Source organism: Physella acuta, unplaced genomic scaffold (assembly GCF_028476545.2).
Source record: "Physella acuta isolate Inbredline_101_S28 unplaced genomic scaffold, ASM2847654v3 ptg000374l, whole genome shotgun sequence".
NCBI lineage: Eukaryota > Metazoa > Mollusca > Gastropoda > Physidae > Physella > Physella acuta.
The window spans coordinates 52,048-79,415 of NW_026731893.1; the positions used below are offsets into that span (position 1 = coordinate 52,048).

General features: G+C 41.9%; 1 protein-coding gene across 7 annotated transcripts in view; it reads right to left on the minus strand.

The window, feature by feature from the left end:
• LOC131941832 (ras-specific guanine nucleotide-releasing factor RalGPS2) overlaps positions 1-27,368 on the minus strand; it is a 178,938-nt gene that overhangs the window by 37,092 nt on the left and 114,478 nt on the right. For all 7 annotated transcript variants that reach the window (XM_059301387.1, XM_059301384.1, XM_059301389.1 and 4 more), the window contains one exon: positions 22,183-22,318. In XM_059301387.1, the coding sequence (XP_059157370.1) occupies positions 22,183-22,302 (120 nt within the window). In that variant the 5' untranslated portion in view covers positions 22,303-22,318. The remainder of the gene's footprint in view (positions 1-22,182; positions 22,319-27,368) is intronic.

Below are 27,368 nucleotides of genomic sequence, written 5' to 3' on the forward strand. Positions count from 1 at the left end.
CGACATGACGTCAGAGCAAGTTTTCGCGTCAAACAGGTTTCTGGTGTCAGTCTGATGTGATGTCACACAAAAAATGCCATCCAAAACATATAGGATTGTCTCTCTTTCTACACCACCTACAGTAAATCTAAATGCAGCTACCATCCACCTACACATATCTTCCACGACATGCGTCTGTTTTATCTAGCACAGGAATGACAAAAAAAGGATGGCAGGCAAAAGTTTGAATGGGTATCATTTGCATGTATTCAATGAATTTAAGAGGTAAAGAGACGCTTGCACCAAAAAACTCAGTTTAAAATAAACCATAGGTGAAAATATTCGGCATAGTTGGTGCAGGTGTATGTAAGGGGTGAAAGGTCAACCTTCTGTACTGGAATAGCCTGCGTAGGTGGAAGGGGGGTCTGGCAAACATGTTTTGGGTCATGTCATTTGTAGATCAGTGGTCCTCGTGTTTTGTGTCATGTCATTTGTAGATCAGTGGTCCTTATGGTTTGGGTCATGTCATTTGTAGATCAGTGGTCCTCATGTTTTGGGTCATGTCATTTGTAGATCAGTGGTCCTCATGTTTTGGGTCATGTCATTTGTAGATCAGTGGTCCTCATGTTTTGGGTCATGTCATTTGTAGATCAGTGGTCCTCATATTTTGGGTCATGTCATCTCTAGATAAGTGGTCCTCATGTTTTGGGTCAAGTAGATCAGTGGTCCTCATGTTTTGGGTCATGTCATTTGTAGATCAGTGGTCCTCATGTTTTGGGTCATGTCATTTGTAGATCAGTGGTCCTCATGTTTTGGGTCATGTCATTTGTAGATCAGTGGTCCTCATGTTTTGGGTCATGTCATTTGTAGATCAGTGGTCCTCATGTTTTGGGTCATGTCATATGTAGATTAGCGGTCCTCATATTTTGGGTCATGTCATTTGTAGATCAGTGGTCCTCATGTTTTGGGTCATGTCATTTGTAGATCAGTGGTCCTCATGTTTTGGGTCATGTCATTTGTAGATCAGTGGTCCTCATGTTTTGGGTCATGTCATTTGTAGCTCAGTGGTCCTCATGTTTTGGGTCATGTCATTTGTAGATCAGTGGTCCTCATGTTTTGGGTCATGTCATTTGTAGCTCAGTGGTCCTCATGTTTTGGGTCATGTCATTTGTAGATCAGTGGTCCTCATGTTTTGGGTCATGTCATTTGTAGCTCAGTGGTCCTCATGTTTTGGGTCATGTCATTTGTAGATCAGTGGTCCTCATGTTTTGGGTCATGTCATCTGTAGATCAGTGGTCCTTATGTTTTGGGTCATGACATCTCTAGATCAGTGGTCCTCAAACATGTTTTGTGTCATGTCATCTCTAGGTGAAGTAGAGTTCACCTGTTTTAATTACCTCGGCATATGAAGGGATAGTGTGGTCAGGAATCTGCCCAGCCGCCTTTACTTTCCCTAACGTAGGTCAAGTACTCATCAGAGATGAGATGACTCAGAGACGGTATACTGACAACTCGGATTCAAACTCGAGACTTTCGGGTTAGCAGTCTAGCGCTCTACCGTCCGACCACATTGGCCTACACGTTGACAAAAAATAAAAACAACAACAATGGGCCTTAAATCAAGAAGAGCCCAATAAGCCATAAAACAGACGTCAGTTTGTCCGGCCCACTGTCATGTCCAGTAGTCCACCAGAGTGACCGCTTCGTGTAAACAACGGCCCCCGGCGTGTGTATCGTGGTTGCGATTCTTTTGTCCCCGTAATACGATTACAATGGCGGCGATTGTCCGCCTAGGTCAACACGGCGCGGCCTCGTCAGCTGGTTTAGCCTCGTCCGGTGTTTGTGTTGTGCTGACCGGGCGGGGGAGGTCAAGGTCAGATGGTGGGTCAAGGTCGGATTGATGGACAGAGGAGGCTGGACAAAGCGGGGATAGACCAACATTACCAAAGCTGCTCTATGATTGCTGGACTTAGATTGATCTCCCATCCGGTATGCATTAACATACACGGCTATTAAACTCCAATTTAATATTTAAAATATCTGAACTGTCTAAAGGTATAATCCATCCATTTATAAACGTTTATGATAAAAACGATTAAATATGCATTAAAAAGAAATACCTAAAATGCGTTTCTTTAAATATAATAAACCGGTAGTGATCTCCCCTAAACTTTCTCGAATATTCTTATATAAAACAACAGGGGATGGTAACTGGGGATATAGTTATGATTTTTAATCCATTTTAAATACTTAAACTTTTAAAAATAGAATAGAATCTCATAAAAAAAACATTGCGCACCAAGCAAACGCCGAATAAAAACGCGTATAATAGTGCGCAATATTATTAGTACTTTAAAAATTTACATTAGTTTTTTGAGAAATCGGAAGTAGCGTAAATTACTACTTCCAGTCAACGGAAATTACTCAAAATTTAACAGAAGGTAGAGAATTAGATCTTTTACTTACATGTGAAATTTCATTTATCTATCTGAAATAGTACTCAAGTTATAGGCTTTTAAAAAATTCAAAGTAGGAAAAGTACCACTTCCGGTTATCGGAAATCGCTCAAAAGTTGATACGGACCTACGATTTTGATAAAATACTTATATATGAAATTTCATCAACCTAGCTGTAACGGTACTCAAGTTATCGTGTTTACACACGGACAGACAGACAGACAGACACACACACACACAGACATACGGACAAGATTGCAAAATTATGTTTTTCCGTATCAGTGAGGTGTAAAACGTCGAGATTTGTAAAAATCTCGATTTTTTTTTTTGCACGATTACAATACTTTCTCTATACTACGTATATACGAGAAAGTAAAAATGCGACACTATTTTAAATAAACCGGGAGTGATCTCCCCTAAACTTTCTCGAATATTCTTATATAAAATAACAGGGGATGGGAACTCAGGCTATAGACATGATTTTTAATCCATTTTAAATACTTAAAGTTTTAAAAATAGAATAAAATCTCGTAGACAAATTAATTGCACACCAAGTGAACGCGAAATAAAAAAGCGCATAATAGTGCGCAATATTATTATTACTTTAAAAATTTACATTAGTTTTTTGAGAAATCGGAAGTAGCGTAAATTACTACTTCCGGTCAACGGAAATTACTCAAAATTTAACAGAAGGTAGAGAATTAGATCTTTTACTTACATGTGAAATTTCATTTATCTATCTGAAATAGTACTCAAGTTATAGGCTTTTGAAAAATTCAAAGTAGAAAAAGTACCACTTCCGGTTGTCAGAAATCGCTCAAAAGTTGATACGGATCTACGATTTTGATAAAATACTTATATATGAAATTTCATCAACCTAGCTGTAACGGTACTCAAGTTATCGTGTTTACACACGGACACACACACACACAGACACACACACAGACACACAGACATACGGACAAGATTGCAAAATTATGTTTTTCCGTATCAGTGAGATGCAAAACGTCGAGATTTGCAAAAATCTCGATTTTTTTTTTTTGCACGATTACAAGACTTTCTCTATACTTCGTATATACGAGAAAGTAAAAACAAAATGGCGATCCAGATTAAATGAGAAACCTTAAAAATATTAAAGCCATAACCAAAAAGAAATTTATTTTTTTAAAAGTTTACTAATAAAATATTGGGTCGCAATGTCAATAGTATTTACATTTCTGTCAAACAAAAAACCATTGTCAATCTTAAAGCTGTCAACGAGATGATAACAGAGTCATCATTTATTCACCACGAACAAGCCGAGGTGTTCACGCGCTTACTGTCACGTCGTCATCAGCCTCAGAACCGGAGCGCTGATACTCCCCCACACACCAACCAGTTGACCCACACACCAGCCAGTTGACGACCCACACACCAACCAGTTGACCCACACACCAACCAGTTGACCCACACACCAACCAGTTGACCCACACACCAACCAGTTGACCCACACACCAACCAGTTGACCCACACACCAACCAGTTGACCCACACACCAACCAGTTGACCCACACACCAACCAGTTGACCCACACACCAACCAGTTGACCCACACACCAACCAGTTGACCCACACACCAACCAGTTGACCCACACAATACGGGGGTTAAATATATTTTCTATATAAATTATACTTTTTTTCCTCTTATACTTCGTTTCGGTGAGATGTCTGAAAGATTGTTTTAAAGTGCCGACCATAAAAATAATAAACAGTTCATTCTAACTGCAATACAGAAATGGTTTAAAAACAATAGACCGCACATAGCTTTTCGGACTTACTTTACGGTTCTCTACATTGATAGTAGAGTAAAATTGATAGTTCGCCCCGGGCGCCTAAATGGTTTGCTATACCTCTGACCTTAACCTTTTTAATCTGTTATCATTGAGCCTCCACCCAGGGGCGTAGCGAGGGGGGCGGGGCGGGGGGTGCGGACCGGGTGACACCATTTAGGGGGGTGACACCAAGGCAAAAAATAGCATAATTTATAGAGAAAAACTTGAGATGGGGGGGGGGTGCAAATCAAAAGTTTGAGGGGGGGGGGGGTGCAAATCGAAAGTTTGAGGGGGGGGGGGTGCAAATCGAAAACTTGAAAGTTTGTCCCCGGGAAGGGTTGCAACGCCTCTGGGGGGAGGGGGGTGACACCATTAAGTGCCGCACCGGGTGACACCCGACCTCGCTACGCCACTGCCTCCACCCCTTTCACTCAAACGGCCACTATGATGAATAGTGCAGAAAATCTAAAACTGCAGCAAACACGATGTTGTAGGATCAAAATGTCGTTTTTATAATCTTTACAACATACACGCAAGCCGCTGAAAAATCCGATTCTAAATATAGCATCAATCATCCCAGTCAGATGAGGTTAAAAAGAAAACATTCAAAAAATTGAAGAAGCGAGTTCATCACGCAGAAAATCTAAATAGCAATTATTTGGCTGTACAAAGTTATTTACAAATGGAATAAGAAGCAGGTTTAGAATCTTTATATACGAAAAAAATATTAACACGTGAATTTCTATATCAGCTATATATATTTGGTTAAATTCCTACATTATAAAAATACCTTGCGTTGGATATTAAGTATACGTTAATCTTTCTTCTTTTTTAATTTTAACGTTGGAAGGGATTCCCTCCAACACAATTAAGGATACGTGTCAACTGGTTATACGTCATTGAGGCCATTGACTCAGATTTCAGCCTGCTTTTCTTTTTGGATTTGCTTCCAAGTTCCATAGCCTTTGTTCAACCAAGAAGAAACTACAAGGCAGCAGTTGTTTGATTTTGGAGTTGTCTCTCCTAGCTAAAGAACCTCATCTGCCTGAGACTTCTCGGTTTAGCAACCATGAGCTTTACCGACTCGACCACAAAGACCCCTACGGTAATCTTTGATAGTGTACATTATAAAAAAACAACCCCATTTTTATTTCATAAACAAAGCTGCACTGTTTAAGAGGCATACATTATGTGATTCGAGCTTGTCACGCATATGCAAAGACCTTTACCGACACTAGGATACAAAGAGACCTTGCTACTATAAGTAAACAAGACAACTTGACTAGAGACAGCGTATCTAACAGATACCAAGTTGTATACAACGAGTGTGATACCCCTTGTATAAGGACACAAAATACTCAATTTTATGTTTGACTAGAGCAGGGGTCTCCAAACTACGGCCAGGGGGCCGGATGCGGCCCGCGACGTCCTCTCATCCGGCCCGCTGAGATCTTTTTGTCCACGGAAAAAACGTTTGTTGGTGATGGGTGAGGAACTTTGCCCAGAAAAATCAAAGACATGCCTGGAAGAAACTGGCCCCCGAACTGAAATTTGATAGTTAATGCGGCCCTCGGGCTGAAAAGTTTGGAGACCCCTGGACTAGAGCAGTGGTTCATAACCTTTTTGGAGCTACTGAACTCCAACCGTTTCATATGCGCATTCACCGAACCCTTCATAATTGTTCTATCGTTCACACAGACAAAATATGATCTTGAATTATACGAGTAAGGCGTGTGTCTTGACCCCGGCCGAACCCATGTGGCTAACTCATTGAACCCTTGGGGTTCGATGACACCCAGGTTAAGAACCACTGGACCGGAGTCAAGAGCTATAAAGTCTCCAATGAAAAAAGGAGAACACACAAAAACATTACTATAAGAAAACAAAATAACTTTGTTTTACCCGAGTCTACAGCCAAGTCTCCAATCCCAAGAACACGCACACAAAAAAAAAAAACCCCATCATTACTATCATAAACTAAAGCGTTCTAGTATGAGTATACCAAGGTACAGTTGTAGGCGTGTGGAGAGATAGTGCAACTGACCGCATACAATCAAACATATCGGTATGCGGATAGTGACAGAGGTGTGTTAAAACACATACAATAGAGATCGATTTTACATCATTTTTTTATACAGTTTAAAATTAGGCTATTTTAAATAGAATTTAAATAAATTTTTTTTTTAAAGAAAGACATTTAGGCCTATATTTTGAGTTTAAAAAAAAAAGAAACGTATCCCATAGTAATAATAATGATTAGTAAAACTATCGACAAAACTTTGGTTTAAACTTATTCTCTCCCCCCCCCCCCCCCCCCCCCCCCCCAGCAAGAAGCGGACACACAGATACTGACACCCATTTGAAGCTAGAACTAAAATAGCATTTAAAGTGGAAGAAAACTAGATCCAATAAGAAATTGATGAGACCTATTCTATGGGGAGCTAGGGGGACAAAGAGGGGAAAGTTCCAGAACAAATCCCCAGCCTCAGATGTTCCCTGCCATCTGCGACGACCCTGGCTTTGTCCCGATACACCCAACCAGCCGGGGGAGAGAAAAAACGTGGCTAGGAATGCAGATGGGACAAACTGTGATTGACAGGTCTGGGTTCAACTTTCTGGCCCCATTTCTCATAGAGATGAACAGGTTGTAGAGAGGAATTATCGTGTAGGCGTGCTGTAGGGTAGGTGAAGATAGATAGGCAGTAGATCAAGTAGACAATTACAAGTAGAGATATAAAGCAAATAGATCAAGTATACAAGTAAAGATTTAAAAGATGAAGTATACAAGTAGATATATAAAGCAAGTAGATCAAGTGTACAAGTAAAGATATAAAGCAAGTAGATCAAGTATACAAGTAAAGATATAAAGCAAGTAGATCAAGTATACAAGTAAAGATATAAAGTATAAAGAAAGTAGATCAAGTGTACAAGTAGAGATATAAAACCAGCAGAGGCGTAGGGGGGGGGGGGGGCGGGGGATACATATGTCCCCGGGCGCCGACCTTAGGGGGGCGCCAAAATGGGTTGTAAAAACAAATTAAAATCTCATTTTAGCTGCAGTTTTGCATTATAAATAAAAAGAAAATATATGGTTGGGGGTGCAAATCGAAAGTTTGGTGCAAATTGAAAGGTTGTTCCCGAGGGGGGCGCCAAATTGAAAGTTTGTCCCCGGGCGCCTTGAAGGGTCGCTACTCCTCTAAAAACCAGTATATGAAGTGTACAAGGAGATATAAAGCCAGTAGCCTATATGGTGTACACGTAGATAAAGCCAACGGAAGACAAGAACAACTCTAATTTAAATCCAGCATATGAAGCGTACCGGTCGTAATTTACAGTATACTTAGATCCAGATTCAAGACAGAATAAAACAGGAACAAAGAAAATCAAACCCGAAGTGAAGCTGCACACACGCCCTAGTTACAGATGAATGAAGGATTGCTACGGATGAAAGCACACAGGAACGTGTAACAAGGACTGCACACTTCAATGTATTTTGGTAACAGCTGGGAGAGGCTTGCATCAGTCAAGCATAAAGACGTTCAGGGTAAACCTCCATTTTAGCGTATTTTAATCTCCGTTGCTTGTTTACCTCCAGTTGAGCGTATTTTATTCTAACAACCGAAACACACCAAAACATTAGGAAAACACGATTTATTTTTTGTATTGTATTTTTGTTTTAGCAAATGAATACAAATGAATATTTAAAAAACACGACTTGTTTATTTGTATTGTATTTTTTTTAAAAAGGCATTTGTCTCATGATGAAACTGATACACTGTTGACTGTTAATTATCCTGTATTATATTTTTGTATTTATGCAATAAATGTACAAACTCTGTGTTTTTTAATTTGACAATTTTGCCAAAACTGATAAAATATTTTTACTATAGAGTTGTATATTATTTAAATTCATAGTAAATCTACCATCCTTCCCAATATTTTGATATATGTATCAAGTATGATTTTTTGTATGAGTAAATATCTGACTTAAAAAAAAAATTGATGTGGGGTCGTCCATAAATGACGTCACACTCGTAAGGGAGAGGGGGGGGGGGAGGGGTCCGCAATTTTGTGACGGTGGGTGATGAGGGGGAGGGGGTGGGGTTTCAGATAGTGTGACGTCACTTTTTTGCATTATATAAAAGCAATGTTAGAAAAACGAGTTTTAGCCGTTATTTTGCGTTTTAGAAAACGGTTTTAATAAATTGTAATAGGAATTGATCAAAATGCTCTATGTTGACAGAGTTCTGACAAGATTTTGGAAAAATTCAACAGAAATTTTGATGGGGGGGGGGGGGGTGGTTGTAGGCTGAAGTGTGACGTCATTTTAGGGGGGGTGGGTCCTGACTTTTCGTGATGACGTGTATTGGAGGGGGAAGGTAAAAATCGTAAAAAAGCGTGTCGTCACAAAAAGCAAGACCCCCCCCCTCCCCTTACGAGTGTGACGTCATTTATGGACGACCTCTAACATTATCTTTTTTTAAATGACAACGCGAGTTGTCACACATTCTCTAACACTCCAAGCCATCCCTCACCAAATTCCACCCCCCCCGGCCCACTTTCGGCAGCATTCTTAGGGGTCATCCATAAATGACGTCACGCTTTTTTGACGATTTTTCCTCCCCCCTCCCCTCCTTCACACGTCGTCACAAAAATAACGTCACACCTCAGCCTCTGTCAAAATAGAGTATTTTAATCAACTCCTATTACAATTTATTAGAACAGTTTTCTAAAACGCGAAATAACGTCTAGAATTTGCTTTCTAACATTGCTTTTTTACAATGCAAAAGTGTGACGTCGCACCATCTGAACCCCCCCTCCCCCTCATCACACACCGTCACAAAATTACGGATCCCCTCCCCCTCCTCCCCCCCCTACAGTGTGACGTAATTTATGAACGACCCCTTATGCCTTTTAATACTTTTATTCTGTTAGTTGAAATTGGAACACTTATTTGTACAAAGTGTGGATCTATATTTTTGCAACCAACAAACAAAGCATTTCAGTCAGTCTTTTTGTTGTTTTTATTCATTTGTTAAAACAAAAATATAAAACAAATAAATAAGTCGTGTTTTTTTAATATTCATTTTTATTCATTTATGAAAAGCAACAATACAATACAAATATTCAATTCGTGTTTTCCTAATGTTTTGGTGTGTTTCGGTTGTTAGAATAAAATACGCTCAACTGGAGGTAAACAAGCAACGGAGATTAAAATACGCTAAAATGGAGTTTAACCGACGTTCAGTACGTCACGCGCAAAATTAACTTATACGTAGATAATATAGAGCATTGTGCCATTTTATGTATACAGATGATTCAGAACATGACTAGAATGAACACTTCTGAACAGTATCGCTTGAAATACACATTTAGAATTTAAAATGTTTATTTTTATGTTATTCAATACTAATCAATACGCATTACACATTATTAGATCTACGCAGAACGATTAAAACAGTGAAAACACGGGAGAAAAATCTAAAATAAATCCGACACAAGTAAATCTCTAGATCTACATTTTAGGTCCTTGGAATACACATAAAGACAACTTACTTACAAAAAAAAAACCTCTCAGAATAATTTCACCATTTTTAAATTAAAAATAATAAAATATTTAAAATCCAACTTCTTCCAGAATATTCACACTAGCTGAAGTAGGCTTTACTAATTATAGACAATACTAACGGCAAAGGTCAGAAATTATAACCACAATTTAAAAAAACGTACACAGCTACACATCCAGTTAGTCCTCTACACAGCAGACGCCAACAAAGAATGTCAACCCGACCGGCGGGTACATTGGACTACGTCAATAGACTCAAAAATGGCGGGACCGACTCGCTTACTGTCAATGGCCGACCCAGGGAGGTAGTTTTTTTTTTACAATGCACTCAGTGGTATTGGGATTAGGGGGATATCGATACCCGGTACCCGTGGCTGAATGAGAATGGTATCGATATGTTGACAGCTGGTAAATAAAAGAGTGATTTCACCGCATACACACACGTACACTCATACATACATTTATTACATACATACATAAATACATACATACATAAATGCATACATACACTCATACATACATAACCACATGCATGCATACATACATACATACATTCATAACCGTACACACTCATAAGCCCATACACATACACTCATACACACATGCATCCACCCACCCACCCATCCGACCACCCACCCATACATACATACATCCGTGAGAGAGATTCGATCTTGAACCTATGGCTTGACAATAAAAAACACCGACAAAGCACCCCTTCCCCACCAGTGTTTCTTCCAGACTTTTTTCTCCGGGAGGGGGCTTTTGAAATTTTCGGGAGGGGGGGGGGCGGTCTACATTTTTCGGAGGGGTGGGGGGGGGGGGGGGCGGACACTAGTAAAAGTGTATGTTTACTATATTAAACCCATCTCGTTAGAAGAGATACCTGGAAGAAACTCTGCGATTGTTTTTGCTTCAAATAGATTGTGGTGATCCATTGCTACATGGTAGCCACATAGCTGTGGCTGGTAGATGGACTACTGCAGGCTCTACTAGGTACAACACGATTAACGCAATACACTTCAATATGATTACACTGTAATTATGTTTGCCCGGCCAGATAGCTTTGGGGACGAGGGTCTAAATTAGTCAACTATCCTCAAGTGGGATTCGATACTACCTGTCACTGGCTGTCAGTTCGATACCCCAGGGGCAAGCGACTGATGGATTGTTGCTAAATAAATACTGTTGGCCCAACGCATCAGTGGCTATCTTGTAGGCCTATTGAGTAATATGCTCATTAATTAAACTCAACATCTAATTTATTGGCTACCTGAAATAGTATAAGTACAGTTACCCTGGCGGCCCATAGGACAGATGAAGTAGAGTTGACCTATTTCTGTGATCTCGGCATATGAAAGGATAGTGTGGTCAGCAATATGCCCATCTGCCTAGCCCTATCGTGAGTCAGGTATCCATAAGGACTGTTTACCCTAAAGTCTGAAGTTCGAATCCCGGCTCGAGTCAGTAAGACGTCAGGTATCCATAAGGACGTCTTACTGACTCGTCAGGTATCCACAAGGACGTCTTACTGACGCGAGCCCGGGATTCGAACTTCAGAATAAACAAGGTAAACAGTCGTGCACTTAGCCGTATGGTACAAGGAAGGGGGATAAATATGGTAACCTTTAAAATAGAAGGGGGATTAACAGCTAGATTATTGAACTTAAAGGGCGTCTAACACACCTTCCACCAGTTTACAAGGGGAGATAAATACAGCTCTTTTTTAAAAAAACCAGGGGCGATAAATGCAGCTACCTTTAACAAAGGGCGATAACTGCAGCTGCCCTATAAGCGTGTATCATTATGCGATCACGTTAATCAGCAGTCGATAAGAGCGGGGCGAGTTTTGATCACGAGTGGCAATCAACCACTCAATGTCATTCAGCCGTTGTCTATGGAGGCGGTGTGGTGGTGGGGGGGGGGGGGGGGGGAAAGCAATCAGACTTTTTGTTATAGTCTACCTGTCGTTGACACAGCGTAGGGCCAATGCATTAGTAATGCAGATCTAAATATAGGACATTAGCACACACATCTAAGTATAGAGAATATGCACAAATTATAAATATAGTGCATTATGTACATAGTTCTAATTATAGGGCATATGTACATACATTAAAATATAAGGAATTATGTACGTGTCTAAATATAGATGAAATTTTACACAGATAATAATACTGGGCATATACATATATTTAAAGGTAGGTCATTTATGCAGATACTAAATATAGGGCACATTATATATATATATATATGTAACTGGGGTAGGCCTAACTACCAGTTACAAATGATAACGAACGAGAAGCCGAGACACAGTGTTGGTCTGATGCAACCGATAACAGGTGGCTTATTGGGTCGGGCTGATAACAACCTCAAAGCCGGCGCGTGCTATTTTGGGAAACGGTATTCAGACGGCCTGTCGGCTTTGATGGATAGGACGCAGATGTTATTTTACGGTCTGTACGTTTGAACTACGCAACTGGTGGTCGGAGATCGAGTACAAGTATCGATTACGGAGGAATACAAGTACGGAGACGAGTACGGATACAAGGCATAAATAGGAGGGCACGGCAGGACTCGTTCTCTCTCTTCCCGTTTCAGCGAGCTCTCTTCCATCTTCATCGCTCGCTTAGATCAGTCAGTCTGTGTGACTATGTCAAGTCGGTTATAGAACGGGTTAGCCGTATTGTGTTAAGGAGGATTATAGACATGTGGATTCAGTTATATAAAGCCTAGTGAAGGACTGTTAGGGGTCAGTTGATTCAGACTATTATTGAGAAGCATTCCTGTTGATTTATTGTGTTATTATGAAGCATTTCTTGATTCATGTAATAAAGGATCAATAGCGAACCTGCATCTTGAGTATCTATACTGTGGTCAATGTTGTCTAGAATGAGTGGTTAAACTCGTTAACACGTGGCACTACAGGCAATTAGGTCTCATTACATGTGGCGTTGCGAGCATGGTAACTGTTGGCTCGTTACAATTGGCGTTGTCGGCAGGATAAATGTTCGCTCGTCACAATTGGCGCTGCGATCAGGATGAATTCAACTAGACTTGCCGTTTAAGGCACCTATAGTCAACCTTGTGCATAACTGTGTTTAGTGTGTGTGTGAATTCGGACATTCAGGAACTGTGAAAATTGAGGAACGAGGAAAAATTTTTCATACACACACGGTAAGAAAGAACTCTTTTTTTTTAGTACTTAAGGAAGAAAATGTCTACTCTGGACGAGAAGCAGACCCATATAGTGGTCCTACCCAGAGAGTCCCATATTAACAAATTTTACGGGGACGGAGACCCAACTTTAACCAACAGGTTCAGTGAAGAGGTCAAAGCGGCCTGGGCCTCGAGACATATGTCACCAGAGGAAAGATTAAGACTGCTGATGGGCAGTATAGGTGAAACGGTTAGGGCAGAGGTTAAGTGCCACGATAGGACCGTCCAATCAGATCCAGATAAGGTGCTGGATCTGATTATGGAGACCTTTGGGGAGAGACGGTCGGGAGTGCAACTGCTATCGGGATTCGTGGGCTTAAAGCAGAGAATGGCGGAGAGTGTGATGGAGTACTCACACAGGATGAACAGGGCCTTTGATTTGGTAAAGGGCAAATCACCGGACATTGATGTACGCCTACTGAGGGACCATTTCATCGAGGGGCTAGCAACCCCGATCTTAAGGAGAGAGTTGAAAGAGGAGGTCCACAGAGACCAGCAGTTGACCTTCCTTCAGGTCAGGAACTCAGCGATCCGCAGGTCCGAGGATGAGGACCAATCGAACTGTTCGGTGGACAAAGTCTCTGTGCCTGAACAGAGACAATCCCCACCCACAGGGGCCGACACGATGGAGACCATGATGGCTCAACTGTTGGCCCACCTAGAGAAGGTTGACCAACGCTTGAAGTGGTTGGAAAGCAGGTCAACAGCTGAGAATCAGGAAAAGAACGGGACAAAACAGGGACGGGTTGGACGGCCGCGTACTGCCAAGCCATCACTCCAATGGACGGCAGACGGTCGACCAATTTGTTTGTCTTGTTCACAACCCGGACATATGGCACGGTACTGCCAGGGAAACGGTCGTCCTCTGTAAGGCAGGGCCAGGCTACAGAGGGGCGAGGTTATGGCCCAAGAAGCAAAATGATGGGAGTCTGTCCCGAAATGGTGATTACGATTGGGGACATCGCGGTGAAGGCAATTGTGGATACAGGCTCCCAGGTGACGACAATCACGGAAAATTTTTACACCAAATGGATGAAAGGAAAAGACCATAGGTTGAGGTCTGACACAGGCATGCGCCTGACGGCAGCTAATGGACTAACCATTCCATACTGTGGTTATTTTCTGGCGGATGTCGTGGTGGCAGGACATAGGTTGAAGCAGGTTGGGGTGTTCGTTACGAAACACAACCTAGAGACAAATGTGTCAAATATACCTTGCCTGTTGGGCATGAATATTCTTGGCCAGTTGCCAGAATTTCTTACAAATATTGTCGGATCGACCACACCAGGTCGGGGATCCAAGTTGGCCAGGTTTGCCAAGACCAGAGGAAGGATATCAGTCCCGGCAAACACGGTCAAGGCAATCACATTAAAAATTGGTGATAGAAGCGTGAATGGTGATGTGATGATAGAACCATGTGGCGCCGCACTGAGGGCAGGCGTCGTGTTACTGCGGACATACACATCAGCGGAAAACGGACTAGTTCAAGGGTTGGTAGCAAATGTTTTGGATGAAGAAATTTTTATACCGCCTAACACTCTGGTAGGAGTACCACAGAACGTCGAGGTACAAAGGTCGGCACAGTGCATCGAACTGATCAATACCAGTAGCAATGAAGTAACAATTAGGTCGGTCAATGTGACGGCCGAGGTGAAGAAAGAAGATGGCCGATCATATACATTCCCGGAAACTGAGGACCCAAAACTAAATGAATTGCTGAATAAATACAGTGATATATTTGCCTCGTATGAGGGTGATTTGGGGTACACGGAAGTAATAAAACACCAGATACCCTTACTACAAGACAAGCCGGTGGCGCAACCTTATCGAAGATTGCCACCAAGTCACTACTCTGCGGTGAAAGCACACCTGAACGATCTACTAAAAAAGGGAATTATTACAACCAGTACGAGCCCATATGCGGCACCGATTGTAGTGGTAAAAAAGAAGTCAGGGGAGATAAGACTGTGTTGTGATTACCGGAAATTGAACAATATCACAAGAAGGGATGCATTCCCCTTGCCTCGTATTGATGAATGTCTTGATGCGTTGGGGGGAGCAAGATTTTTTTCTACCTTGGATTTGGCCAGTGGCTACCACCAAGTGGCCATGCACCCCAACGATCAACATAAAACTGCATTTATTTCTCCACTGGGACTGTACGAGTGGACCCGTATGCCGTTTGGTCTAACTAATGCACCTGCTACATTCCAGCGAGTAATGCAGAGTGCTATGAGTGACTTTCTATTTCAAATAATGTTGGTGTATTTGGATGATATTCTAGTTTACTCAAAAACTTGGGAGGACCATCTAAAAAGATTAGAACAAATGTTTCTCCGTCTTAGGGAGATAGGAGTAAAGCTGAACCCAGACAAATGCTGCTTTGGTTTGAAATCGGTACATTTTTTGGGTTACGTGATTTCGTCGGATGGCATCGCCACTGACCCAGATAAAATTGCAGCTGTTAAAGAATGGAAACAACCAACAACTACGGTAGAGGTCAGGTCATTCTTGGGCTTTGCTTCCTATTATAGAAAATTTGTGCCGGGTTTTGCAAAAATTGCCGCACCATTGCATGACTTGGTAAACAAAATGACAAAGAAACACAGTAAGGAGAAAAAGAAAGGTAAAACACAACTGATAGGTGAATTATGGACTGATGAATGCCTGAACTCGTTTAAGCTCTTGAAAAAGGCTTTGACAGAGGCGCCGATATTGGGATACGCAGACTTTGACAAACCATTTCGGCTAGAAATTGACGCCAGCTCTAAAGGCCTGGGAGCTGTGCTATCACAACAACAAAAGCAAGGTTTCAGGGTTATTGCTTATGCAAGTCGAGCTCTGAAGGAATCAGAGAAGAACATGACAAATTACAGCGCCATGAAACTAGAACTTTTGACATTAAAATGGGCTGTGACTGAAAAATTCAGGGACTATTTATTAGGTGCTAAATGTGTGGTATACACTGACAATAACCCCTTGAGTCACCTAAAGACAGCAAAGTTGGGATCCATCGAACAGCGATGGGCAGCAGAATTGGCACTCTTTGACCTAGAGATAAAGTATCGCCCGGGGCGGTCCAATGGCAATGCGGACGCCTTATCAAGGAATCCTTACGAGAGACCGGGTGATGAGGAAGAAACACTGACAGGAATATGTGAGGTCAGAGCGTCAACAGATATCCCTCATGGGGTACAAGTGATGCAGAACGGGCAGACCGGGGTGGAGCACATATCCACGGAACCCGGACATATGGACAATAGTGATTTTAATTGCCTTAATCACCAAAAGATAAGAGATGCCCAGAGAACGGATAGTGGCTTACAACCGCTATTGAAATACGTCCAGGAACAAAAATTCCCAGGAAGAAGGGAAAGAGAACAATTTGGTCGAGAAACAAAGAAAATACTGAGTCAGTGGGACCGTCTCAGTATAGAGGATGGTGTTCTCATGCGGAGAATCCATGACCAAATTGATGGGACAATACACCAGGTGGTGGTGCCTGGACAGTTACGAGAAGAAGTGCTAAGGTTGGCACATGACAGGGCAGGACACCAGGGTCAGGACAGGACGCACAAAATATTACGACGGAGGTGTTACTGGCCCAATATGGAAATGGAGGTCAAACGCCATTGTGAGGCTTGTGTGAGGTGTCAGCATGCGAAAATGCCAGTTGTCAAAATGAGACAGCCATCAGGACACCTACTAGCGACAAAACCACTAGAGATTGTGGCTATGGACTTTACGTCGTTGGAGCAATCATCGGATGGGACGGAACATGTGTTGGTAATGACTGATGTATTCACCAAATGGACGGTGGCGGTGCCCACGCGAGATCAGACCGCCAAAACAGTGGCAAAGGTCTTAATAGAACATTGGTTCATCAAATATGGCATACCAAGACAATTACACTCTGACCAAGGAAGGGCTTTCGAGTCAGAAGTAATTAACCAACTGTGCAGCCACTACGGGATCAACAAATCTAGAACAACCACATTTAATCCGAAAGGAAACGGACAGTGTGAACGGTTCAACCGCAGCATGCATGATTTGCTGCGTACGCTAGAACCTGAACAGAAAAAACGTTGGCCTGATTTTCTCCCAGAGTTGGTATATCTATACAACTGCACACCACATGCCACAACCGGCTTTTCGCCATACATGTTGCTGTTCGGACGAGAGGCTCGACTCCCTCTTGATTTGTTCCTAGGAAAAAGGGAGAGTATGACTGGCTCATACACCGCACTGGAATATGTGAATGAACATATGAGAAGAATTAGAGAAATGTACAGGGTAGTACAGGAAAGACTAGAACATGAATCTCGGCGAAGGGAACCGCCGATACAGACGAAGGACCCGCCACTCAAACTGAATGACAGGGTATTACTGCGTAGCCACCCGTTAGGCAGAAACAAAATCCACGATCTCTGGGGACAGGAGATATGGCAAGTCGTGGAGATGCCTAAAGTAGCAGGTGGCCCCTTTAAGATAAGACCCATCGATCACGCCAAACCGGATCGGTGGGCGAATATTGCTCAATTAAAGAAATATTGGAATAGGCAAAAAGAGCAGTTACACACAGAGAAACCCAAGACAATTAGGGAACCGGAAGTTATAACGGAAATTCACATACCCATTCCGGAACCATATCACCATCAACAGAACAACAGCGATACGCAAGGGGAGGATACCGGCAACAATGAGGATCCCGGTCCCTCCAGAAGCAGAGAGACAGTAGACCATCAGATAAGTGGTCCGCGGAGAAGTTTAAGGAACAGAAGGAATACGAAATTTTTTGTCAGCAACCATCAATTCTTTCATGGTCGCGCTGGTATGAAAACAGACTGTTCAAAGAGCTATAGAAGTGAACTGGTGAAGGCACCAAATGGAAAGGGTGGATGTGAATTCTAGAACTGTTTTGTGTCTCAGAAAGATGATGTAGACACAGTTGATATGTGAAATAGGTAGAACTGTCAATCGTATACGAATGGAACGTCGTGGACAGTGAGTGGAACAATAGATTTTTTTTTTTACGACTGTGCGATTGACTTTGGAGGAGTGCACCTGCCAGGCGTTGTTTGTGGTTGAAAACACACAAAAAAAGCAGGGGTGGATGTAACTGGGGTAGGCCTAACTACCAGTTACAAATGATAACGAACGAGAAGCCGAGACACAGTGTTGGTCTGATGCAACCGATAACAGGTGGCTTATTGGGTCGGGCTGATAACAACCTCAAAGCCGGCGCGTGCTATTTTGGGAAACGGTATTCAGACGGCCTGTCGGCTTTGATGGATAGGACGCAGATGTTATTTTACGGTCTGTACGTTTGAACTACGCAACTGGTGGTCGGAGATCGAGTACAAGTATCGATTACGGAGGAATACAAGTACGGAGACGAGTACGGATACAAGGCATAAATAGGAGGGCACGGCAGGACTCGTTCTCTCTCTTCCCGTTTCAGCGAGCTCTCTTCCATCTTCATCGCTCGCTTAGATCAGTCAGTCTGTGTGACTATGTCAAGTCGGTTATAGAACGGGTTAGCCGTATTGTGTTAAGGAGGATTATAGACATGTGGATTCAGTTATATAAAGCCTAGTGAAGGACTGTTAGGGGTCAGTTGATTCAGACTATTATTGAGAAGCATTCCTGTTGATTTATTGTGTTATTATGAAGCATTTCTTGATTCATGTAATAAAGGATCAATAGCGAACCTGCATCTTGAGTATCTATACTGTGGTCAATGTTGTCTAGAATGAGTGGTTAAACTCGTTAACACGTGGCACTACAGGCAATTAGGTCTCATTACATGTGGCGTTGCGAGCATGGTAACTGTTGGCTCGTTACAATTGGCGTTGTCGGCAGGATAAATGTTCGCTCGTCACATATATATATATATATATATATATATATATATATATAAGAGAGATATAAATACAGGGCCTTTGTTACACAAATTTAAATATAGGTCATGATTACACACATCTAAAAATAATTACCTCACTACAATTAAATATACTTACTTCACACTCCCTAAGTAACAATTAATCGTAATAGGTCAATATTAACTTAAAATTTCAATTACCATGACACCCCCCCCCCCCCCCAACCCCCTATAATGAAGCTTTGTTCAATGATGATATAGGTCAGCTTCTGATACCATTCACACTAGAAAAAAAAATTAAAAATAATCTAATGCGGATAAGACATATCAGTCCTTACAATACAGCTTTTATAGATTCCCCTTCCCTATCCCGTCATGTATCGTTGTTAAGTTATGAATCTGTGCTACTCTAAGGATTAGGGTTAAGACCATAGCAATATAGACGTAGAGTGTTGTATCAACGCCAAAGGTAGACGTAGGTAAGTATTAAAGTCACAGAAAAGACAGTAGGTTAGGACCGAGAGTTTGTGTAGTTTAAGAACCAGAGATATAATTAATTTAAGCTAGGGCTAGGGGTATCAATACTGTAAAAAAATAACACCCAATATGTCCTACAGATGTTTAAGTTCTGCCATGAATTCTAGCATACAGAAATTTAAAAAAAAATTATATTTAGACAAACCACTTGAAGCGAAAACATTTTCTTTCCAAAAAAAGCAGCGCCTATCAAAATTCAATACTATTTTTTTAAAAGTTCAACGTATTTCAAAATTTTGATGGCAGAATTAATGTTTAGTTTAGACATAGTAATAAAAATACAAAGATTGGATTTTTTTTTATTCCTAGGAAAAAGTAAAGTACAACTCAAATTTGGTCTCTTGGCATTCAGAAATGTTGGCGACATTCCCAGATTTTGATGATCGCGTGCCACACTCCCCCCCCCCCCCCCCCCTCTCACCAACCCGCTGATGTGTCCGGTAGTAAAATAGTGATTTCCATTCATCGTCTGGGAATGGCTAAATGAACTGACAATAACTCGTGAGATGGATGAACAGGGACCAATTTAGGGGGGAGAACTCAAGCAAGAGTGAATACAAGTTTGCTGATTTTTAACTTTTTTTCCCCCATAGTCCATAACTTTTTGTTTTCTAACACAATCCTCAAGTTGAGTATAGATAAACGGTTTTCATTTTTTTAATGTTCAATTTTAAAATAACTTTTTTTTCTAACACAATGCACACTTTTCGAGCTCGAGACTTTCGGGTTAGCAGTCTAGTCCCATGAAGACGGGTATGCAGTGCGATTATCATTCAAAACGGTGAGTAAAATGGCATTTCTTTTCAATTATACGGCACCACGCATAAAACAAATTAATTCATATGGCAAAAACATAGCCTTAATCTTTAAGTCATAACTCTCTTAAAAATTGTATCTGCAAGACAAGCTATCAACGCTTGGTACGTTATGAAGGAAATATACATATTCTAGATTAATTAACTTTAAATCATTTTCTTAACCACCCAAAACCTGCAACAAAGGACGGGTGGACTGGCCCGCCGGTCCACCGAGAATAATCCCTGTGGAATTCCAGGAAAAAACTAGATCTATAGAACAAATGGTTGAAATAGTGATTAAATTGTGACAATTGTCCGATCAGTGTTTAGATTTTTTTAAAAGTATATTAGGTGAGGTTTACACATTTCTTCATACCAATGTGTAAAATTCAGGCTTTGATGGAGCTAAAAGAAAGAAAAATGAAAATTTCAATCTGGGGCTTGGGTTCCCTTTTTAAAATTTCCTGGGCCTCTTGAACAAAGCCAGTGCATAACAGACGACCCGTGCATCTGCACCCCGTAGTAAAAGAACAGCTGACCGATTTATCGCCCTTGTTCTAGTGGCGCCAAAATAGGGGAGGTAACGCTACGAAGTCCATTCACTGGAGTTTACACACCGCGCCCGACAAAATGAAATCCTATCAAACGCATTAGTTGCAAACTGTCAACAGTTCATCTAACGACGAGGGGGAGTGGGGGAGGGGTCGGTGCGTGTCACTGTACAGTCCTACACACATACACGGGGCATAAAGATATTAAGCCTCGTATTTGCACGCCTATACTAGCTGAGAGAAACAAATTATATTTCTAAAGCATGTGTATTCATACTTTATATTATACGAGCCGACCCGCGGCGTATCATACGCCGCTATTTAGTTGTTTTATTTTCTACTTTTCAGTAATTCATAATTTGTGAATTCGACAGTACCAATGCTGCCACTGAAAATATTTGCTTTAAAACACTACCCCCCCTTTCCCCTGACCCCGACCCTACACCCCCCCCCCCCCCCGTGAAAGCAGCCTCCTCTTAGTTATTTCTTAGTTACCTCCTGTAAGTTTAAAATCGAACTAAATTATCTGCCCCTAATAGAAACCCGACTCTACGGCTCTACAATTTGTAAATATTTAGCTTTGTAAACATTTAGCGTGACCACAGCTCACGCCAGAACATGTGGGGGTGGGATGGGGGTGGTAGTGATAATGATAGAGAGAAAGAGAGGGGACTGCAAGGAGGCGCTTGCAGCTTGTTTTCTAACGGCTCCAAGAAGAGAATTATATATATAGATAGAGCATGTCACGTTAGTTTTATAAGTAGCCTACAAGAAAACAGATACGATTGGGCATGGAGGATAAAAATAGATTGAGATGTAGAAGAAGGAATAGCGGGTCACACAATGAGGGAAGTGTGCTTACATAGAGTACTCAGCAGTTATTGGAGGTTGACAGGCTAGTTTGGTTAGTGTGAGGTGGTTTTGTGAGGGTACTTGGGAAGGTGTGTGGGAGTGTAAAGCTGAGAAAGTAAGGGACTTGTGTATGTGGTGTGTGAGTAAAGGTTCGTGTGAGAGTAAGTGTGTGTGTGAGAAGGTGTGTGTGTGAAGATTTGTGTGCGTGTGAGTGTGTATGAAGGTGTAGGTGAACATGTGTGTGCATGTGTTTAAGGGTATGTGTGTGTGTGTGTGAAAATGGTGGGTGAAGGTGTGTGTGTATGAAGGTGTGTGTGAGTGAAGGTGTGTATGTGTGTTTGAATGTGTATAAATGTGTTTGCATTCATGTGTGTGTGTGTGAGGTGTGAATGCGTGAATGCGTGCGTGTGTATGAATGTATGTGTATGCAGGTGTGTGTGTGTGTGTGTGAAGGTTGAGTGTGTGCGTGCGTGTGTATGAATGTGTGTGTGTGTGTTGAACAAGCACAAGAAAAAAACCACAACACCGATGTACTCACATCAGAGAACGACGCGTGCGGCGAGGCTAAGTAATCCCTGCTGTACTCCCCAGACTCCAACGTCCTTGACATCGACTTGAGACTGTCGTCTGGGGTGAGCACCCGATGAGGCACGTTCATCTTGCACACCTCACACCTGCAACAAACAAGCCATCAAACACACGGTTCAGGCTCGGCCACTGGGTGAACTAAGGCACATTTTATTCAGGGGAAGCAACTAGGATTTTATTCAGGGGAAGCAACAAGTACGATGCAGGAAAAAAAACAAGAGTAGTGTACCTGTACCTGGGGTATTTAATTATAATCGTTTTCTAAGCAAACAAATTGCTTTACCTCGGTGAAACATGGAAAATCACATGTCCACATATTTGAAGTTCTTTTTGTTTAAAAAAAAATGTTTACAAAGATACGAAGTAGGCATTTTATTTTTAGGTATGGAAGGAGGATATTCCAATATAGATTCACTTTGTTGATTATATAGATCCCACGTAATACACACTTTACTGGCGTAAAGTACGTATGTACCTTCTTTAAAATCCACCCCTATCAACATCATTCACGATACACACCTTATAATGTTGCATCATCTTGTCCAATGTCAACCCCTTTAACCTCATACATCCCGCACTCCCTCTACCACATGCCCCTAATTCATATATATTAGCCTCTACACTCCAGCCACCCCTCATACACCCACTCCATACCACCTACCAACTCATACACACCCTCCACCCACCCCTCATACACCCCCTCCACTCGACCCACCAACTCATACACACCCACCCCTCATACACACCATCATCCACCTCCTCACGTACCATACCACCACAGACTTAACTCCACCAGCATTACACATCTCCCCTATAATCCTAACCCAAACAAAGGCAGGCCCTGTATCCCTGCAGCTGTTTCACCAGTTACAATTATTGGGCTCTCTAAAAATAGACGCCCTTATTTAGATGGCAGAGAAAAACCGGAGTCCACCCCCCCCCCACCCAGATGCCCCACCTCCCTATTTAAGTCACCCCCCCCCCCCCCCAGATGACAGACCTATTCACACTATCCACAACCCAAAAAGCACATTTTAGGGGAGGAAGAAGGACTGATGCACACAATGTGCTCACGTTGTCAAAAAGTGACCACAAGAGTTCATCAGGTGCACACAATGTGCCCACATTGTCAAAAAGTGGCCAGTGCTAAACAACCGTAAGGTCATCCGTTGCACACAATGTGCCCACATTGTCAAAAAGTGACCAGTGCTAAACAACCGTAAGGTCATACAATGTGCTCACGTCATAAAGTGACCAGTGCTAAACAACCAAGAGGTCATTAGGTGCACACAATGTGCTCACGTCATAAAGTGACCAGTGCTAAACAACCCAGAGGTCATTAGGTGCACACAATGTGCTCACGTCATAAAGTGACCAGTGCTAAACAACCAAGAGGTCATTAGGTGCACACAATGTACTCACGTCATAAAGTGACCAGTGCTGCTAAACAACCAAGAGGTCATTAGGTGCACACAATGTGCTCACGTCATAAAGTGACCAGTGCTAAACAACCCAGAGGTCATTAGGTGCACACAATGTGCTCACGTCATAAAGTGACCAGTGCTAAACAACCAAGAGGTCATTAGGTGCACACAATGTACTCACGTCATAAAGTGACCAGTGCTGCTAAACAACCAAGAGGTCATTAGGTGCACACAATGTGCTCACGTCATATAGTGACCAGTGCTGCTAAACAACCAAGAGGTCATTAGGTGCACACAATGTGCTCACGTCATAAAGTGACCAGTGCTGCTAAACAACCAAGAGGTCATTAGGTGCACACAATGTGCTCACGTCATAAAGTGACCAGTGCTAAACAACCAAGAGGTCATTAGGTGCACACAATGTGCTCACGTCATAAAGTGACCAGTGCTGCTAAACAACCAAGAGGTCATTAGGTGCACACAATGTGCTCACGTCATAAAGTGACCAGTGCTAAACAACCAAGAGGTCATTAGGTGCACACAATGTGCTCACGTCATAAAGTGACCAGTGCTGCTAAACAACCAAGAGGTCATTAGGTGCACACAATGTGCTCACGTCATAAAGTGACCAGTGCTGCTAAACAACCAAGAGGTCATTAGGTGCACACAATGTGCTCACGTCATAAAGTGACCAGTGCTGCTAAACAACCAAGAGGTCATTAGGTGCACACAATGTGCTCACGTCATAAAGTGACCAGTGCTGCTAAACAACCAAGAGGTCATTAGGTGCACACAATGTGCTCACGTCATAAAGTGACCAGTGCTGAACAACCCAGAGGTCATTAGGTGCACACAATGTGCTCACGTCATAAAGTGACCAGTGCTAAACAACCAAGAGGTCATTAGGTGCACACAATGTGCTCACGTCATAAAGTGACCAGTGCTGAACAACCCAGAGGTCATTAGGTGCACACAATGTGCTCACGTCATAAAGTGACCAGTGCTAAACAACCAAGAAGTCATCACGTGCACACAATGTGCTCACGTCATAAAGTGACCAGTGCTGCTAAACAACCAAGAGGTCATTAGGTGCACACAATGTGCTCACGTCATAAAGTGACCAGTGCTTAACAACCCAGAGGTCATTAGGTGCACACAATGTGCTCACGTCATAAAGTGACCAGTGCTAAACAACCAAGAGGTCATTAGGTGCACACAATGTACTCACGTCATAAAGTGACCAGTGCTGCTAAACAACCAAGAGGTCATTAGGTGCACACAATGTGCTCACGTCATAAAGTGACCAGTGCTAAACAACCAAGAGGTCATTAGGTGCACACAATGTACTCACGTCATAAAGTGACCAGTGCTGCTAAACAACCAAGAGGTCATTAGGTGCACACAATGTGCTCACGTCAAAAAGTGACCAGTGCTAAACAACCAAGAGGTCATTAGGTACACAAAATGTGCTCACGTCATAAAGTGACCAGTGCTAAACAACCAAGAGGTCACCAGGTGCACACAGTGTGCTCACGTCATAAAGTGACCAGTGCTAAACAACCAAGAGGTCACCAGGTGCACACAATGTGCTCACGTCAAAAAGTGACCAGTGCTAAACAACCAAGAGGTCATACAATGTGCTCACGTTGTCAAAAAGTGACCAGTGCTAAACAACCGTAAGGTCATACAATGTGCTCACGTCAAAAAGTGACCACAAGAGGTCATCAGGTGCACACAATGTGCCCACATTGTCATAAAGTGACCAGTGCTAAATAACCAAGATGTCATTAGGTGCACACAATGTGCCCACATTGTAAAAAAGTGACCAGTGCTTAACAACCAAGAGGTCACCAGGTGCACACAATGTGCTCACGTCATAAAGTGACCAGTGCTAAACAACCGTAAGGTCATTAGGTGCACACAATGTGCCCACATTGTAAAAAAGTGACCAGTGCTTAACAACCAAGAGGTCACCAGGTGCACACAATGTGCTCACGTCATAAAGTGACCAGTGCTAAACAACCGTAAGGTCATTAGGTGCACACAATGTGCCCACATTGTAAAAAAGTGACCAGTGCTTAACAACCAAGAGGTCACCAGGTGCACACAATGTGCTCACGTCATAAAGTGACCAGTGCTAAACAACCGTAAGGTCATTAGGTGCACACAATGTGCCCACATTGTAAAAAAGTGACCAGTGCTTAACAACCAAGAGGTCACCAGGTGCACACAATGTGCTCACGTCATAAAGTGACCAGTGCTAAACAACCGTAAGGTCATTAGGTGCACACAATGTGCCCACATTGTAAAAAAGTGACCAGTGCTTAACAACCAAGAGGTCACCAGGTGCACACAATGTGCCCACATTGTAAAAAGAGCGGCAGACGCCAGCCTGTGGTTGGAGTTTAAATCCGGACCCCAGAGAACACCATTAGGGAACATAATCACGGGCTGGTAGGGTTACGTTACCTGCCCTGTCTAAATTGGGATACGTGAGGTGCTATAAATAGATCTTTAAAGACTGGCGCATTGTTTGTGTAAATATACAAGGAAGGGTGCGGGTCGGGGGTAGGTCATTGGGAGGGGAGGGTTGTTTGTCGCTGTAATTTAGAATTCGATAGTGCAGGACATGTGCTGGGCATTAAATTCGTTATAAAGTATGTAAGACGGTAAAGTGTGTGACGGAGACGCTCTGCAGAGAAAGGTAAACTTATGTATCCTTTGAATTACCATCACCTTTTCCTATTCGTGCCCAAGACACATATAGCAGATAACGTAGAGTTCATCTGTCGCAATGACCTCAGATACAGGAGAATAGTGTGGTCAACACTATGTCCAGTCGCACTTTGTTTCCCTAACGTGAGTCAGATACCTATCAACTCGTTTGAATTTGAATTCTAGATCCAGATCAATTAAGTGCCAAGGAGAGTGTATATCAAGACTTATAAAAGTTGAAAAATATACACATCTGACAATTTGATGACAATACTATAATAACGACTATATCGTGATGCCAATTTTGTAATGACTAAATCATGATTCCAATATTGTAATGACTAAATCAAGATGCCAATATTGTAATGACTAAATCGTGATGCCAATATTGTAATGACTAAACATAATGCCAATATTGTAATAACGCAAAAGCATGATTCCAATTTAAAGAAACACGAGGTATAACACATCACTTAATGAGCACAACTTTTAAAAAATACTTAACATCCTAAGCAGGCTAGATATAAAAAGTTTATACAGTGATACCTACAAAATGACGAGTATTTTCTAAAGTCGTTTAAAATTATTTGCAGACAAAATGAAATAAGTAAAAAAAAAAGAATTTAATTCAATAACAAATCAAGTAACCCCATACACAGCAAACAGAAGAGCCAATTAAAAAGTCTATGGCGCAAATACAAACAAACGATAGGAATTTATCAATCTAAACGGAAAAACAACTTTTTATCGTTTTTTTTTTAAAGTTTATATTCCCACACCCAGAATACCACAACACCCACACCTCAAGAATTTTGGCGTATAGAAACTCAACGATCACGGCTAAACAAAGTCAATATTTTTAGAAATTATAAACAAATGTTTACATCTCAACACCAAGAATTAAATACATCTTCAGTATTCCGGACAGGAGGAATTTAAAGAACTCCGTAGAACAAAGAAAATGCTTAGAATTTTTAAAAAAATACGTTTATATTTT